The sequence below is a fragment of the Bos mutus genome, chromosome 26 (assembly GCF_027580195.1).
Source record: "Bos mutus isolate GX-2022 chromosome 26, NWIPB_WYAK_1.1, whole genome shotgun sequence".
NCBI classification, from domain to species: Eukaryota; Metazoa; Chordata; class Mammalia; order Artiodactyla; family Bovidae; genus Bos; species Bos mutus.
The window spans coordinates 8,347,615-8,365,160 of record NC_091642.1 but is presented as its reverse complement, the minus strand read 5'-3'; the positions used below and the strand labels follow the sequence as shown (position 1 = coordinate 8,365,160).

General features: G+C 55.3%; 1 protein-coding gene across 3 annotated transcripts in view; it reads right to left on the bottom strand.

Moving 5' to 3' along the window:
* Positions 1–10,680: 10,680 nt before the first annotated feature.
* CHST15 (carbohydrate sulfotransferase 15) overlaps positions 10,681–17,546 on the bottom strand; it is an 80,373-nt gene continuing 73,507 nt past the window's right edge. For all 3 annotated transcript variants that reach the window (XM_070363984.1, XM_070363986.1, XM_070363985.1), the window contains exons 7-8: positions 14,955–15,102; positions 10,681–13,030 (exon numbers count right to left, since the gene is read on the bottom strand). In XM_070363984.1, the coding sequence (XP_070220085.1) occupies positions 12,840–13,030; positions 14,955–15,102 (339 nt within the window). In that variant the 3' untranslated portion in view covers positions 10,681–12,839. The remainder of the gene's footprint in view (positions 13,031–14,954; positions 15,103–17,546) is intronic.

Here is a 17,546-nt window from a genome sequence, read left to right as displayed (position 1 = left end):
GGTGCAGAGACCCTGGGCACCGAGGACCGGCCAGGGGCTCATGGGCCTGGAGGAAGGAGGAAGGGGATATGGCAGGAACTGAGGTCGCAGAGGACGAGAGCAGGTCACACAGGGCCTGCGGGACCACAGGAAGGACTCAGTGGTTGTCCGGGTGAGGGGGTGTCTTGACAGGGTTCCAGCAGAGTGACAGCCCCCAGCTCACACCTGCAAGCCTCCTTCTGGCTGATTGATTGTAAAGAGACCCAGCGTGGATGCTGAGGGCAGGCAGACCACTGCCCAGCCACTGGGGGGCAGCGTGGAGATGATGAGAAGGGGTCTTAACTAAGTCTGGTCTTAGTTAGGGGATGGGCCGGAGGGGTCCCAGGCCAGAGGAGAATGGGGTGGGAGAGAGCTGAGGACAGCTCCTGGCCTGGGGCCCTGGCTGTGGGGAGGATGGGGGTGTCGGCCCCTGAGGCCGGTTTGTGGTGCTGGGTTGTGGTGACGGTCAGGAGGCAGATGGGCTCTGCAGAGAAGTCTGTGCTGGACACGTGAACTGAGGTTAAAAGTCAGCCCAGGTGCCATCCTGTCCTCTCTCCCCCGCAGTCTGGCCCCCCGCACCTCCTTCATCAACACAAATGTCCAGGTAACACCCTTACTCCAGCTCTCCTCCCCCGAGCCACCCGTCTCCCAGCTTCCGTAGCACCCAGCAGCCCTAGACATGACCGCTGCCGCTTACACAGTGGTGTCCCATCCCAAGGACAGCATCCCCTCCTCTACGGCAGGTCTCGCCACATCCCCAGCCCTGGTGGGCCTGCGGTGGCTGAACGCAGCCCACAGGCCTCTCTCTGCCCTGTTCCCCTAGGTGCTACTCCTCGGCCAGAGTGTCCCGGAGGTGAACGCAGGTCCCACTGCAGGGCCCAGGGACCCAGGTGGTCACTGCTGCTCTTGGGGACCCTAACAGAAAGGAGCCTCCTTCCTGAAGGCTGCATGCTCTGCCCAGGAGCCTTGAGGGTAGAAGATATCACCACATACTCACACATACACACACACATTCACACAAGCATGCACTCACTCACATACACACTCACACACACACACACACACACATGCACTCACGCATACACACTCACTCATGCACTCATTTACACTCACACACACATGCATGCACTCACACACACACGTGCACTCACATACGCACTCATACACACTCATACACACTCGCTTATGCACTCATATACACTCACGCACTCACACACACGCACACAGTCTCACACACATAGACACTCACACACACATACTCACAAGATTTTCACCATTTTTTGCTCCTCCTCTTCTCTTTCTCAGTCCTGGCCCGAGGGTTTTAGACGGGGAGACTGGAAAGCCCGAAAACCCAGCTCTGCCTGCCTGTGAGCATTTTTTAAACACGAGGCAATATACGAAGTATTGGTCATGAGTCTGATGGAGAGTGACACTGACACTGCTTTAAGCGGTGGAACCACCGAGCAGGGTCACAGCAGAAGACACAAGCTGGGCTTGTGGGACGTGTGTCCCGTCCTGGTTCCCCAGCCAGTCCAGCAAATCTCTCAAATAGTCAGGAAAACACTGCAAATGCTGAAAAACACAGTCGAATAGATGCAAATGTACGTAGATGTATTTGGGGAGTGACGGGTGGTAAGGATTTTTCCTTTCGTTCTGAATTTCAGCGTCCTGTAGTCACAGCTAACCAGGGAGAACAGCGCCCACGGGTCTGGGCTCGCGGCAGGAGCGCCCCCTGGAGGACGCGCGGCCGCCGGCTCCCTCCTCGCGGTCGCTTCCCAGGCCCCTGCGGTCCATTCTCTGCGGAAGGGCGACCAGCTTGGCTGCCCAAGCGCTGCTTCATGTTTTCTGCTGCAAAGGACATCAAACTGCTTGGGTGCTATTAAAAATATTTAAATAAATGTCCCCTAATTCCTAGCCTAGGAAGCAGGATAAATTGTGTCGGATTTTTCCAGAAAAAAACTTTTTTTTTTTTTTTGAGAATAAAACAGAAAACGAACAGCAAATAAACAAACAATGACAACAAAAAGAAACCCTTCCCAATCACATAGACAGCTTTAATTTATACCTCCTATAAAGCAAGGGCATCCCAAGGCCAAAAGTGATTGCAAACTTTGTTTCCAGAGAAGTGACCTTTGGTTTCAGACCAAAGCAAAAATGAAAGCCCTTTCTGCAAGTATCTCCAATCCAAGGCCACGTGGGAATCTCCTAGGAGAAAAAAATGGTGACATACCCCAAGAAAAACTCATAACGATTTTTTAAAATAAGAAACTACACATGGAAACAATTCACAAGGGAAGCCAGCAAATTAAAAAAAAAAAACAGAATGATTAATCCTCCAAGCACTTATAACAACAGAACAGTTCAAATGAAATGATAAATCATGTTTAGAATGATTAAAGACATAAAGAAGGAACAAAACCCATATTTAAAAAACAAAGTTTTGTGAAAAAAAATACAGACTTGAAAATGAACCAAATTGAAATTCTACAATTGAAAATGACCCAAAAATGTCATTTAAAAATGAAAAACTTAATAATTTCGAGACCAGGGTTGGTGATATAGAGAAGTAGAAAGATTTGGTGAACTGAGACATAAACGGGAGGGAATTTCACAGAATGCAGTGCAGGTACAAAGAGGCAGAAAATCCGAAAGTGACTGAGAGGTGGGAAAATGACTAAGAAGGGCCAGACTGGAACCCGTGGGGGTTCTGAGGGAGCTGGGAGCACTAGAGATGACCCTTGACATCAATTCTCCTTCCAGCTCCTGGCAGACTGCCTGTCCCATGGCTGGAGGGGGCACGTGATGAGTTCTGGCCACTGAAATGCGAGCAGCCTGGACCAGATCACCTCTCAGCTGATGGGGGTGCTGAGAAAGTCACACGCTCTGGAAGGGGCAGTCTCCAGGTGGCGGGGGAGAAGCCTCCTGAAGCAACTGGGACAGATGAGCAGGAGCTTAAGGAGCCCGAGGGTGACAGCTGTGAGGAAGTGGAGGGAAGATAACAAACTGGACCCTTCAAACGTGTCTTGCAGCAGCTGCTGGTAAAGCGCGGTCATTTTCTTTGCTCGTTAGGCAGTGTGTCTTTGAATGTCCTGGCAGCGTGGGCACAGCGATTCTTCTGGATTGTGCCAAGCTTGGCTTGTCATTGACACCCTAGACACTCCCAGAGCTGCCTTGTGGCCATGTCTCCAGACCTGCCTATTGGAACCCAAGTCCAGCCCAGCCAGCTTTGCTCCATTCAGCACATGCCTCACTGCAGGAGAGAGAGCAAGCAGCAGGGAAAGAAGGTCAGGTCAAGCAGGAGGAGTACCCGCTGCCACGTGGAAGCCCAACACCTCAGTGTGCCTACACTAAGGCAGGACAAGTGTCAGCAAAGGACCGCCTGGGGAAAGGGGGTCCCCCTGGACCCCTGAGCTCTGTCCCCTCACATCTAGGAAGGACAAGGGTAGCCGAGCCTGCCTGGGTGGGGCTAGAGGCCACAAAGCCTGGCTTATGGAGATGGCCCTGGAGCCGGGAGCCTCAAGGTCCATTTTGCAAGGAGACAGGAGAGCCCAGGAAGGATGCTGTGGGGAGTGGAGACGGCAGAACAACGATGGGTGAGGAAGGAGCTCTAGCCTGGTCCTCATCACCTACACTCCCACCTCTGAGGGCCCCCTGGGGGGGTCAGGGCTCCCCCAGGCTCTCCTGAGCCTGGGAGGGTGCATGAGACCCAAGTTCAGGTCCGCTCAGGACAGGGTACTTGGAAGGGTAGGTGGGCGGTCAAGGTTGAGAAGGGGAGGCATCCACGTGGGAAGGATTGAGATGGGGAGGGGCTGGTGGGGGAGTGTGTGTGTCTGACCACCACCAGTCCCAAAGGACAGAAGGGTCTCAGCTCAGTGTATCAGGCACTGTGTCCTGGTGGCCCTAGATGGAGCAGATGGACCACTGGACTGGGAGTCAGTCTGACCCTTTCCCAGCCTCCCTTTCTCTAAAGGCATGACAGGCATGATCCTACATGGCCTGCAGGCCTCTTAGCTGAGACAGGGGTTGGGAAGGGCCTGGAGACCAAGAAGCACGTGTGAGCACCTCTGGAGGCCCCTGTAATCCCTTCTCTGCCACACAGAACAACTCGCCTGGTTGGCTGATCGGAGATCTTAGTCCTTCCACCCTGGGGCGTCCTCATCCTAAGGTGATCCTTGGTCGCCAGGAGCTCCCTGGCCCAGGTGAGAGGTGAGCAGGAAGACAGCGGGAGGTCGAGTGGGCCAGCCAGGTTGGTGACAGGCATCTGTCAGGATAGCCCTCAGAGAGGTTGGTGAGAAAGGCTTTCCTGGTGCAGTGCCCACATAGGTCACACGGGGGCAGCACAGGGCTGCATGTCAGTGGGAGCCTCCTACTCCCAGGTCCGGTTTCCTGGAATCCCTGAAGAATGGGGAGGGGGTTGCCACACCCGCCCCAATCCCTTCTCCAGACACTTTCTCTGCAAAACACATTGGGCATGGAAGCAGCTTGGGGAATGTGGCGAGTTCTCAAAAGGCAACAAAGAGAAACGCAGATCTGAAAAGGCCCCTTGCAATCCTCCAGGTCCCTCACACTGTTCAGAAGTTGGGGAAAACGGGGTTCGGAGAAGTCAAACCACTTGCTCAGGTTCGTCCAGATCACCAAGCTCCCAGTTCAGTTCTCTCTCCAGGCACTCTCGGCCTCCCTCTCGGGAACATCACTCCACGGCTGGGTATCTGAGGGTGGAGGAAGGAACAGCCTGTGTGTCCCCAGGATCCACTGTCTGGACGGGAGACAAAAACACATGAGTGACTACCGAGTCACGTAGAAAGCAATCAGGGCCAAGCTAGACAGAGGTGAGACAAGGAGGGGAAGAGTCCTCAAGCAGGTCAGGAGGTGGGAGACAGGGTGGAACCCAGGAGGCCGTCATGGAGGAGGAGGTAATGTTTGCACTTGGCCTTGGGGATGAAGTTGACTCAGTTGAACAATGGGGAGGGTGGGCACTCCTGATGGCACAATGGCTTGAGCAAAGGCAGGGAGACAGACAATGTGGAGCAGAGGTGAGGTGCGTGCTCTCTTAGGGGAAGTTGGCCGGCACCCTAAGGTCCGTGTAGGCTGCCTTTGGAACTGGAGGCTGGCCTGGCTTTGGAATTTGCCTGAATTCCACATCATGTTGAAAGTATAGAAAAATGGCAGTTTCTCCAGATTATCTCATGTGGAGGTGGGAGTAAACGAATGATCTCCATGGTGACCGTGGGGAGGCCAGCCCCGAGGAGGGAAGCGGCCACTCCCCATTCCTCACCCGTGACTCCAGACCACAGGGCCGCAGGAGCTGTTGCCCACAGGGAACACAGAGGGCCTCTCACTAACCTCAGAACTGGCAGGATGGGGGCAACCCAGGATTCCTGGGCTCTGAGGAAGCTTCAGACCATGAGATGGAAGGGCCCCTGGAGCAGCCGGTCCCTCCTGTTCGAACCCCTAAAAAGTCAGGGGCTCAGCACACACAGAGCTCAGCTTCCTCCCTTCCAGATGGGTGCGGGACACAGAGGGGAGGCAGAAAGAGGGGGCAGAGGCCAGGATCAAGGCTCTGCCCAAAGGCCCCTACAAGGCTGGCACCGACTGATGGGGTGCACGGAAGAGGGGGTGGGGCACCGTTCATGTCCATTCCGCTGCTTCCACAAGGAAATGACTTGAAGAGGCCACCTGGTCCTGACCTCAGTCCCCACTGCCCATGTCGGCTTCCCGGCCCAGACTGTGCGGAAGGTACGGGCACCCACCTGACTTCACTGCCCGCCCCACCTGACTCCTTAGAAACTGGGGAGACTTCAGGGACTCGGGGTGAGGACAGCTGGTTAAGAGGCAGGTCCTGGAGATCAGCAGACCTGAGATCCAGGCCTAACTCTGCTCCTCAGGAGCTGGGCGGCGGGGGGCTGGTCTTGGGCTTATTAGTGTCGGCCCCTCTCAGCCTCAGCTGCCCCATCTGTATAAGCAGAAGCCCTCTCTCAGGGTGGTGGTGAGGCTCCACGGAGACACTGAGCACAGGCCCTGGCGCGCAGCACGTGTTCCGTAACAGCATCATCGCTGTCACTCCGTCGCCTCGGGTACCGTGGATGCCTCTCGTCTGCCTCCGCGCAGACAGATGCCCATCTCCTCATTCCGCAGCATCCTAGCCAATGCTCAGGGCAGGCTTAGTGCTCTTGGCCTTTCTGCAAAATTCCCTCCAGTCAACTCTGTGTTTATTGCAAGTCAGTTACGCTTATTCCCAAGTCTTTCTTATGCCAATTGTGCTTGATATCAGAAATGTATGATTTAATAAATATAGAAACTAGCAGTTCTCAAACTGTTTGGTAGCCAGACTCCTTTGCACTCTTAAAAATTATTGAAGATTCCCAAAGAGCTTTTGTTTATATGGTTCACATCTATCAGTATTTGTTGTTGTTCAGTCGCTCAGTTGTGTCCAACTCTGCAAGCCCATGGCCTGCAGAACACCAGGCTTCCCTACAGGAGAAATTGAGGTTGAAAGATTTTCAAAGCCCATGAATGCACAAGCGTGTAGTCCATCAGCTATCAGAGAAAGCTTCAGCCTCTAGAATTCATCATTTGTACTTTCGAGAGGAAATGAGAGGGTAAAGGGTGAACGACGTCTTGGTATGGTCATGAAGAGTCTTAGTTTTGCCTGGTGGGTCTCTTGAAAGGGTCTTGAGGGTCGCCAGCATCCTCGGACCACAGCTTGAGAACCGCTGATGTAAACAAATGAAATACGAGTGGAAAATATGAGTCACTTTCTGAAAACCAGGTCGGAAGGGTTGGTAAGTCCCAGCATACACAAGGGGAGTAACTACACATATGACGAAGGACTCTGCCTTCCGACACTTCACAAGGGCCTTTCAGTTCTCGTGCGCCTTTAGAGAACGAAAACCAGAAACCAGCGCTGATTCAGAACGATGTGGTTTCGGCCGCAAAGACGACCGAAACTCCAATCTGCAGACTCATGTTGGGGCAAAAGGCCTTGGCCCTTATATCAGAAAACAGATACATGAATGTACTTTAAATACTTTAAGTAAAAATCAAATGTTTAAGAACGTGTATGTGGTTAAGAAGGATTTACGGATGCTCCGAGAATTCTGACCTCACCCAGCCCATCCCGCCTACCGTGGACACAGCTCAGGGCCTCATCCGGGCCTCTGACCTCTGACCTTTGCCCTCCCCCACCCCCACTTCACACAGTCAAGGCCCCATAAATACGTGGTGAAAGAACCAGTGAAGCAATCACTGAATGAACAGACGAGCAGCCTCCCCTCCACCCTAATGCTCGGCCCAGAGCCTTGTGCAAAGTAGATGCTCAGAAAACCCTTGCTAAGAAGTTAAATGCGGACTCTGCAGACTTTCTAGCTGGGTGTCCCCTTGGTGCCTTTGAGGCCACCGGGCAGGGCTGAGTCCAGGGACAGCCTGTCCGTTTATGTTGTGACTCCAAAGCCCCCACAGCCAGCCCCCTAAAGTCTTCTTGGTCCTGTGAGTGGGAGGCTTCGCCGACCCAGGACTTGGAGGATTCCTCTGCCGGCAGGAGTCTCAACAGCAAAACCCTTCTGGCCGAACAAAGCCCTGTCTGCTTCCCTTTGTTTTCCCCTAGAAGCTCTGGTCACCACCTAGACCCCTAGGTGGGCAGGTCTGCAGAAACCTCTGCCCAGAAGACCCAGAAACTGCTGCCCTATGCCTAAGGGTATCAGAGATGGGGCTGACACGTGAAATACAGACAGGCAGCTGGGGAGGGGGAGGCTGATGAGGGGTGGGGAATGTACGCTGTGGCATGGTTAAGAGCTCTGACTTGGAAGATATAAAGGAAAACTTCTGAATTGACAATCTGCTCGTTCTTTCCAGAGATCGGAACTGTGGGACCTCAGGTAGACGGGTAGCTCTTGGATCCTCACTTTATACTTTCATGTACCATTACCGGGGCCTGTGGTGTCCTCAAGGAGATGGGGTGGACACAGCCCCGGCCTTGAACCCAGCTCATCTGGCTCCAGGCCCGGGGCTGGCCCCACACCCCCTCCCCACACTGTCCTCTTCGGGGGCCAAATTTGGTGGGTGCAAGTCAGACTGTGCCTTTCAGGGGAAGAATGGTGAAGAAAGATGGCCCATGACTCCAAGAGAAGAGGCTGGAAGCCTTCCAGCCTTATTCCCAGGACCCGGGCTTTCTCTGCTCTGGGAGAAGGGAATTTCTCAGGGAAGTGAAGGGCGGGGTCCCCCACTACCTCACGGAGGTCTTGGGAAAGTCCTGAGACCTGGGAGGCCCAGGGTCCAGACAACCTGCTTCTAGATCTGACCTGGGCCTGACCTTAAAGGGCCCGCTCAGAGCTGGAGGTGGACAGAAAGCCCTGGGAGCCCTGGCAGCCCCCCATGCTCACTGCCCTGCTACCCCCAGCTGGGGTTCTCCACTGTGGGGGCTGAGGCCCCCTTCTACTCTCCTCTGTGCCCCAGACTTGAAGCCGGGCACCCACAGGGCAGGGTACTCACACAGGATGGACAGCCCTACTTCTTGCTCTGCCCAAGTGCGCGGGTGATGAACGCAGGTGCAACCGATTGGTCCCGACCCCTGGCGGGAGGACCCAGCCACTCCAAGTGGCAGACAAGGGGCAATGACTATTATTCCTCCGGGGGGGCCTCTGCAGATGCTGAGGTGCCACCACTTCCGTCTCTGTGGTGTCCTTGTCACCTGCAGGCTCTCAGGGACAGCCACCTGCAGGTCAAAGAGGCCCAGGACCGCCCAGCCTCTGCCCTGCCCACTGGGACCTGCAAGAGCCGTTCTGCAAAGGATGGGCACCACGAGGGGGTGGGGCCAGGCACCACGAGGGGCAGGGGCAGGCAACACGAGGGGGGCAAGGCCATGCTGACAGGACAGGGCTTCAGCAGCAAGGACGGAGCCAAGGTCACAGAGTGGAGGTCAGCCTGGGGCCACGAGGCCCAGGCGCTGACAGCGAGGTTGGTGGTTGCTTTCCAAAGGCTTCCCTCTTGGAGGCCGGTGGGTCCCCAAGAGCCCCTCGGGGGCCAGAAAACATTCTAACCGTTTGTGTGGTTTTCAAAAGCGACTCCCGTGGAAGCATGACTCACTTCAGAGCAGCTGAACTTCAGAAACTCAGAAGTGCCCGTGTGGCTTCTGCAGGTCCCCCTGGGACCACAGCAAGGCTCACTTGGAAGAAACATATGAAGGAACCACTCGCCATTCGCCCTGTCTCCTCCCTCCTCTCACAGGCGCCGTCTCAGAACAGAACATTGGGAAGCTGGGCCTCCCTCTGCTAGGCAGACGCTGCCCACTCAGACCTGCTTGTCCGAAAGGGGCAGGCCAGTGGGCACCCCCTGCATCCTCTGACTGCCAATCTGCTCAGGGGACCACCCCCTGTTGCTGACTGGATAAAGGTTCCCAAAGATGCCTACATCCTAATTCCTGGAACCGAGAGATATGTCATGTTACCTGGGAAATGGGCTTTGCAGGTGTGACCTGTAGACGGGAAGGAAAGCTGATCCAGCTTTAGCATCCTGTAGCCCAGAGTCCAGGTGGCGCTAGTGGTAAAGAACCAGCATGCCAATGCAGGAGACTTAAGAGATCCGGGTTCGATCCCTAGGTGGGGAAGATCCCCTGGAGGAGGGCATGGTGACCCACTCCAGTATTCTTGCCTGGAGAGTCCACATGGATAGAGAAACCTGGTGGACTACAGTCTACAGGGTCACAAAGAGTTGGACACGACTGAAGAGACTGAGCACTCAGATATAGATGGTCCTCATCAGAATGTTCCCTGAGAGCTGGGTCCCGAGTGGGGGTGGGAGTGGCCTCACAGCAGCAGGGGTTTTGGACAGGCCCCGGGGGAGGGGGTCCTGGGATCCACCTTCCAGACACACCCATCTGCCCCCATCCCCGTCTCCCACCGCCCCTTCTTCTCACGGGCCCAGCACCTTCCTTGCTGAGTGAAGCTGTTCCTGGCTTTGCCATCAAGAGCTGGGGGTTTCCTCGTTGGCAGGCCCGGCCTTGCTACCACCTCTCCCCTCTGACACACCAGTATCGGGGGCTGTGCTGGGGAGAGGAGAACCCAGAGAGAGTCCTTCCAGAATTCGGGAACCGACCCAGCTTCCCACTGCCTCCAGGATGACCCAGGCTCCCGCAGCCCCAGACCTGAGGTGACCTCATCTCCCTCAGGCTTGCCCTGGCTGCACCTAGGGGCCTTGGGGTGTCCAGGGACAATGACATGCACACAGTGACACCAGGAACCTCAAAGTCACAGCCCCCAGGGGCCAGGCAGGCCTGAGACATGAGGAAAGCAGCCTGTTGGGAGCAGCAGGACCTTTGATCACCCAAGCTTGAAACCTGAATGTCTGAAGATGACATTAGGCCCGTCTTGGACAGGGCTGCACCTCGCCGCCCTTACTCACACCATCCGCCGGAGTCCCTGGGGACGTCCACGTCCTCTCTCTCACCATCGCCACGCGTGGCAGGTCCCCTGAGTACAGGGTTCATAGTGCAGCAGGCGAGACGCTGAGCTCCTCCTGTGGCTCCTTCACACGCCTGCGCTCGGCAGACACACTCCCATGGGTGCTGTGACGGCTAAGGAGGAAGGGCGTGCCCTCTGGGGTCCACGTTTAATTACGATCAGTATTAACAAAAGGACAGCACAATGATGGTTCATGAACACACCTTAATGCAACGAAGGGGGCATAGTTTAATACAATCGGATGCACAGCTTTGGGGACACACAGTAACCTGGGTAGTGAGAGAGGCTCTGATTCGCTTTGGTTTGGGATGATGGGCTCAAGGACCACCGCTCGAAATGGCAGCTCTGCTGTCACCAGGAGAGGGGCCTTGCACGCGAGAGAGCAGAGGAAAGCAAAGGCGACAGCCAGCCAGCCCTTTGGAGAAAGGCCCCTGGAGAAACCGGGTCCGCGCGGATGGATGGGCCTGTGTCTGTAGAAAGATTCGTATAATAAACCAAATAATATTGGAAGTCAGACTTTCGGTTAACACTTCTGTAAGAAGTAGAATTACGCTGCATGTTGCTCACATGCAGGGGGTGCGTGAGCAAAGTCCTGGTGACCACGGTTGGGGCCGAGGAGCAAAACGTGGGCTGAAACTGACGAGCTGTTGAAGAACTGGCAGAGAAATGAACCCATGAATGGGGGTTGAGTCCAGAGCAGAGGGGGCTGACAGGCAACAGAACTGAAGGGAACCCGCTGAGAAACACATGCACGCACCCACACACGCACCCCTGTACTGCAAAGAAATACACACGTATGCGCCAGTGATATCTTCCTACAGGACCTCACGCTCAGGCCAGGTCTCCTGTGCGCTGCTGCTCCAAGTGCCACGGGGAGAGAGGAAGAGGGGGCCTGTCCCTGAAAGTGGGTGCTCGGGACCCGGGCTCCTCCACAGAAGAAACAGCCCGGCCGTGCCCGGGTGAGCCCGCCGTGTGGACAGAGAATCCCACCTCCAACGGCAGTAGGGATGGGACAGCTGAGTGAATCCTCAGCCCCATGAGTGGCGGCTGCCCGTGGAGGCGTTTGCACTTTCTGACTGGTGGTGTGCCTGGCACCTCGACCTGGAGACCTCTGACTCGCAGAAGCTTCCACTGACAACCATGCGCAGAGTTTAGCTGGGGGTCCCGCCTGGGGGCTTGTGTGCAAGGATGGTGTTCAATCTTTCCCATCACCTCCAAGAAACAGCAAGACCGTCAGCGCATCTGACAGCAAACCGAGCTGCCAAGTGGCCCAGAAAGTTCTGTCAAGGATCTGCTCCCGGCTTTCTCGTATGGAATCCCAGCACAGCTTGTCCGGCCCAGGCAGAGCTCACATGTCTATTTCTGGATCCGAAACGGGCATTCTGCAGTTCTCTGGGTGAGGAAGCCCCTCTGGCCACGTACGGAGGAGAAGGTGGTAACAAGCTCACCACAGAGGAAGGCAGAGCAGTGCAGCCTGTCGCCCCCAGAACTAAAACCTCCCAGCACGGGCAGCTCTCTGAGGCCCTCGGGGGCACAGCTGGAGCCAAGGTGCACAGATTTTTCCATCGATTCCTTTAAGGTGTTCAGTCTGGCATTAACAGTGACCATTTCCCTTCTGATTTTAAACTGAATTTATATCTCCAGTTAGAAATTGAAAAAAAAAAAAACTCTTGAGAAAACATCTACGTGGACAGAAAAAGAGAGCTCCAGCCAGTGAATGCAGAAAGTGGTTTGTTTTAAATACATTCACTTTCTTTTTAAACATAAGTCAAGTCCACGAGGACAGAAGGGGAGGAGGTCCGAGACAGGAACATGCTACCCAAAATTGACTTGTGTCTTTTCTCTCGTAAATAGTGAAATTGATGGGGTTTATATCTGAAGAGACAGAAGGGCTGACTTTGGGGTAAAAGGTGAAAAAAAAAAAATGAAAGAGCCTCCATTCTCCGCCATCCTGAGGTTTAGTGACCTGAACAGAGGATTGTGAAACTGAATGTGTAGTGTGTATCCTGGCCCTCCCTGGGGTGGGGCCTCCAGTGGATCTCGGAATCGTCAAAGCCCAGACTCCACACCCAGCACCCTCCTGCACCCCACCCAGCGCCCGCCTGCCTCGTCCCGGAGCCTGGACACTCTCAGAGCAGAAGGGGACCCCTTTCCAAGTGGAATCTCCAACAGCCTCCATCCAAGGCTTGGCGATGGGTCCTTGCTGGGCTGCGTGACATCACAAAGGATTCGGAACCGGGTTCCACAAACATGGGCCCAGGGAGGGGGGGTCTCCTCCAAGCTCTGAGTGCAAGGGTTCCCCAAGAGAGACCTTCAGACCATGGAAGTCACAGAAACCGCGGCCCTGCCGGCGCCGGGAAGCCGGTTTCACGTCTTCCTCCACAGGAAGGCCTCGTCGGCGAGGACCTGCGCCAGCCGGGCGTTGAAAGGCCCGTAGAAGTCCCGCAGAAGCCTCTGGGTGACCGGCCACATGGGCCCCAGATCCCGGTCCTCAGGACGCCGTGTGTTGGATGCTGGGCTCTTGGTCATCAAGGCCTCTTGCTTCTCACTTAAGGGTCCTAGAACGCAAAGGAAAGAGCCTGTGAGGCCAGTGAGGGGCATAAGAAACCCTAATGAGAGAATCCAGGCCATGCTTCCTGGGAAGACAGGAGGTTCCTGTAAGAATGTGTATGGAGATTCAGATTCTTTGGCTGGATTCATTTCGGAGTTGCTGAGGGAAAGTGAAAAGTGAAAGTGAAGTCGCTCAGTCGTGTCCGACTCTTTGTGACCCCGTGGACTGTAGCCTACCAGGCTCGTCTGTCCATTGGATTTTCCAGGCAAGGGTACTGGAGTGGGTTGCCATTGCCTTCTCCAGGGGATCTTCCTGACCCAGGGATCGAACCCAAGTCTCCTGCGTTGTAAGCAGATGCCTTCTACGTGGTCTGGTGTGTTTGCCACCCTGGAAGCACAGCTGGGTCTCTGGGTGCAGCCTCGCCTCCTGGTTTCACTTCCAAAGCCCCGTAAAGAGGAGCCGGCCCGTGCCTGGAGAGCTGTGGCCTGCCACACGCGGCCTCCGCATGGAGATGCTCTGCAACCGGCCACTCGAATTCTGCCTCCACCATTTCCACTCCAGGCCGCTGCAGAGGGCCTCGTGGTGGAGCCGTATTTCTCCCCGTGTGTCCTGCTGTGCAGTCACCACGGGGGGAGGGGTGGGGGCCACCCGTGCCCAGGAACCCCCCACTGGCTGAACCTCCAGCTACAGCAGGGGTGTCCGTGGGGGGAGGCCCAAGAACAAACCAGCAGGTGCTGCCTCCCAAGAGTGCGGCCTCCACCCCCAGCCCGCAGGACCTGAAGCCTCTCACTGGCTCATCCTCCAGGATCTCCACTCGGCCTCTGCGCCCCAGGGCTCTCAGGGTCAGGCTGAAGTCCTGAGTCCATGCACAGAAACTACACCCCAGTGTCCCTGGGTTACGTGACAGGGAAGGAACGGACTGGCCTTTGCCAGCGTCCATCTTAGGGACCAAAGACGAGTCACTGAAATGTGCCAGAGTCTGCAGGTGGCCCAGTCAAAGGAAAAACGGTTCCAGGCCTTAAAAGGAAAAGGTAATCACACTCGACTGCATTACCAGGTCTCCGCGAGAAGGAGACAGGAATCAAATGACAAAAGGGCCCTGAGTCCCAGCGGCGGGCAAATGGATCTCAGGAAATATTCAACTGACAAAACTCCCAGGCAAGCTCATCAGACAGGGCTGCGGGGGCGTCTGGGTGGCTGTGGGGGAGGAACGTGCAGGCCGGCCCAGCCTCTCGAGGGGTCCTGGGTGCTGCCCACCGGGGACCCTCTGCACCTGTGTACACGCCTCTACCAGCCATCACTGGGGCCAGCGAATTAGCCTGCCACCACAAAGTGCCACCAGGGACTCGAGGGGACGGTCTCCTCTGGGTGGGGACAGGGTCCTTCACCCTGGAGGCCCAGGAGCCCAAACCTGGCCACGTGGCTCTGCCTCCAGGGGTCCCAGCAAAGCAGGGACAACCGATGACCTGCCCATCCCCTCCTCCAGGCCCTGTGGCCTCTGAAAGACAGTTCCAGCAGTCAGGACACCCTGTCCATTCTCATGGCGCAGCTCACACCACTCCTTCCAAGACCCCTTCAGCAGCTGGGACCCCCAAGTCACATGTAAGGGTTTCACGTGTATGAGGACACTAAATCACTCCTCGCCCACGTCACCATCAGTCACTCGGTGATTCAAGCCTTGCTTCCTCCTCTCCTTCCACTGGACCATAAGCTCCCAGATGAGTGGCTGTCTCTTCCTCCCCGGAGACCCCCTCCCCACACTGCGTACAAGGCCCCATCTGGAGCTGGTGCTTCACCAACAGGCGCTAATCTGTGGCTCTCCCCGCCCAGGCCCACCCTGCCCAGGCTCACGGACTCTGCCTGGGACCCGGCAGGTCGGTGTCCATGGAACTCCCGCCCTGCTCTGTGGGTGTCCCGCTCAAGATTCATACCAAGGCTGAGGAACTGGAAGACCCTGTGCATGGTGTCCTTGACGTTGGAGGCGTGGTCTTCCAGGCGGAGGATGAGGAACTGCTCCTTGTTAAAGACGGTGAGCCAGTCTAGAAGGTACACGGCGTACAGCCCAACCTGGAGCCTCACCTAGGACCGAGCAAGAAGGCGGGCGTTAGTTCAGGGGTAATTCCTCCAAAACTGTAGATGCTTTTCTATATGCACTACACATTATAAACCAACAGCGGGAGGAATCCCAGCAAACAAGTACCTTCAGAAGCTGGAAATTTTATGTGGACCGAAATGCTGGACTGGATGAAGCATAGCTGGAATCAAGATTGTTGGGAGAAATATCAATAACCTCAGATATGCAGATGACACCACCCTTACGGCAGAAAGTGAAGAACTAAAGAGACTCTTGATGAAAGTGAAAGAGGAGAGTGAAAAAGTTGGATTAAAGCTCAACATTCAGAAAACTAAGATCGTGGCATCTGGTCCCATCACTTCATGGGAAATAGATGGGGAAACAATGGAAACAGTGAGAGACTTTATTTTGGGGGGCTCCAAAATCACTGCCGATGGTGACTGCAGCCATGAAATAAAAAGATGCTTACTCCTTGGAAAAAAGCTATGACCAATCTAGACAGCATATTAAAAAGCAGAGACATTACTTTACCAACAAAGTTCCGTCTAGTCAAGGCTATGGTTTTTCCAGTGGTCATGTATGGATGTGAGAGTTGGACTATAAAGAAAGCTGAGTGTCGAAGAATTGATGCTTTTGAACTGTGGTGTTGGAGAAGACTCTTGAGAGTCCCTTGGACTGCAAAGAGATCCAACCAGTCCATCCTAAAGATCAGTCCTGAGTGTTCACTGGAAGGACTGATGCTGAAGCTAAAACTCCAATACTTTGGACATCTGATGTAAAGAACTGACTCATTTGAAAAGACCCTGCTTCTGGGAAAGATTGAAAGCAAGAGGAGAAGGGGACGACAGAGGACAAGAGGTTGGATGGCATCACCGACTCAGTGGACGTGAGTTTGAGTAAGCTCCAGGAGTTGGCGATGGACAGGGAAGCCTGGCGTGTTGAAGACCATGGGATTGCAAAGAGTCGGACATGACTGAGTGACTGAACTGAACTGTTTTTTTAAGTCTTTATTGAATTTGTTACAATACCGCTTCTGTTTTTACATTTTGGCCAAGAGACATGTGGGATCTTAGCTCTGTGACCAGGGACTGAACCTCCACCCTCTGCATTGGAAGGCGAAGTCTCAATCACCAGACCACCAGGGACGTCCCCAGAAGCCGGATTTTCAACACCACTCGCGCTTGCTGCCCTGTGCAGGCCTTTGTGTTCCATGCACAAAGGATTCCCACACTCAGGGTCTCGTTTCATCCTTAGAACCACCCTGTAGGTATCTTCACGACATAGAGAGGACCTGGGTGAAGGGAGAGGCCAAGGTTACGCCCACCAGTGGCATGGAATTCCTTTACACAGGACCCAGCTGCCTTTGCTTCTATACCCAGCACACAACAGCCGTGAGAAACACCTGCAAATGCCCAGCAACCAGCCACAAGAGGAGCCGCCAAATGCCAGGCACCACATGGAGGTCTATGACCTTCAATGTGTGTGCACATCCCAGTCTGAGCAGCGTTGTGTGAAGCCCTTCCTGTCCACCTGCACTTCGGGGTCCTTGTCCTTCTCCTGTGCCTTCTCCCATGCCAAACTGCAAGCGTTTGTGGTGAAGCGTTAACCTGACCCACAGAGATGTCTGGCCTTGGTCCTTGACTCCTGGGAGGCCACCTAAAGCCACCTGGGAAGTCCTGCCTGATGAGAGTATCTCGCTTGCCAGGGGGGCGGGGGGGTGGGTCTGGCCACTGGACAGTCTAACAGCATGACTTAGGATGGGGGCTTTGGGCCTCGCAGGACCAGTCTGACCTCCAAGAGGGACTGGACGGGTAAAGGTCAGCCAGGCGGGCAGTACGTGATGGAGCCTCGAGAAACGCTGCAGACGCCAAAGGCTTGGGTGGGCGTCCCCAGCCGGCAGTATGCTGCGTGTACCGTCACACGTGCTTCTCCTGGCTGACTTTAATCCGTGTCCCTTCCCTGCTGTAAACCGTAACCACGAGTGTAACAGCCAACCGTGTGCTCTGGGATTCCTTCCAGTGAATTACTGAACATGATGGTCCCCCAGTTTGCAAACAGTGTCAGAAGGGAGAGTGGTCTTGGGGACTGCTCCCTCTGACTTCACAGTTGGCTTTACAAAGCTCCGGAAAAACAGTGAACCCTTCCCCTTCTGGAGAAAGAGGTCCCCCCCTTTCTCCAGCACTCCCATCCGTGCCCCCGACTCAGGGACCCTGCTCTGTGTCCGGCCTCTGGTTGTGCCTCGTCTCTTTGTTCAGGCACGGTCCCAGCCCCCTGCCTGGTGCTCCCACCTCGAGTCTCTGAGGGTAAGCTCCCCACACTGATGCCTGGCCTCACCTGGCTCTCCTTGTGTGCAAAGTCCTTGGCCTGGCTGGACCCCCAACCCACCCCCTCCCACATGGAGCACCTCTCAGTGCGCAATCCTGGTTCCTGACGCAGACTTTCACCTCCT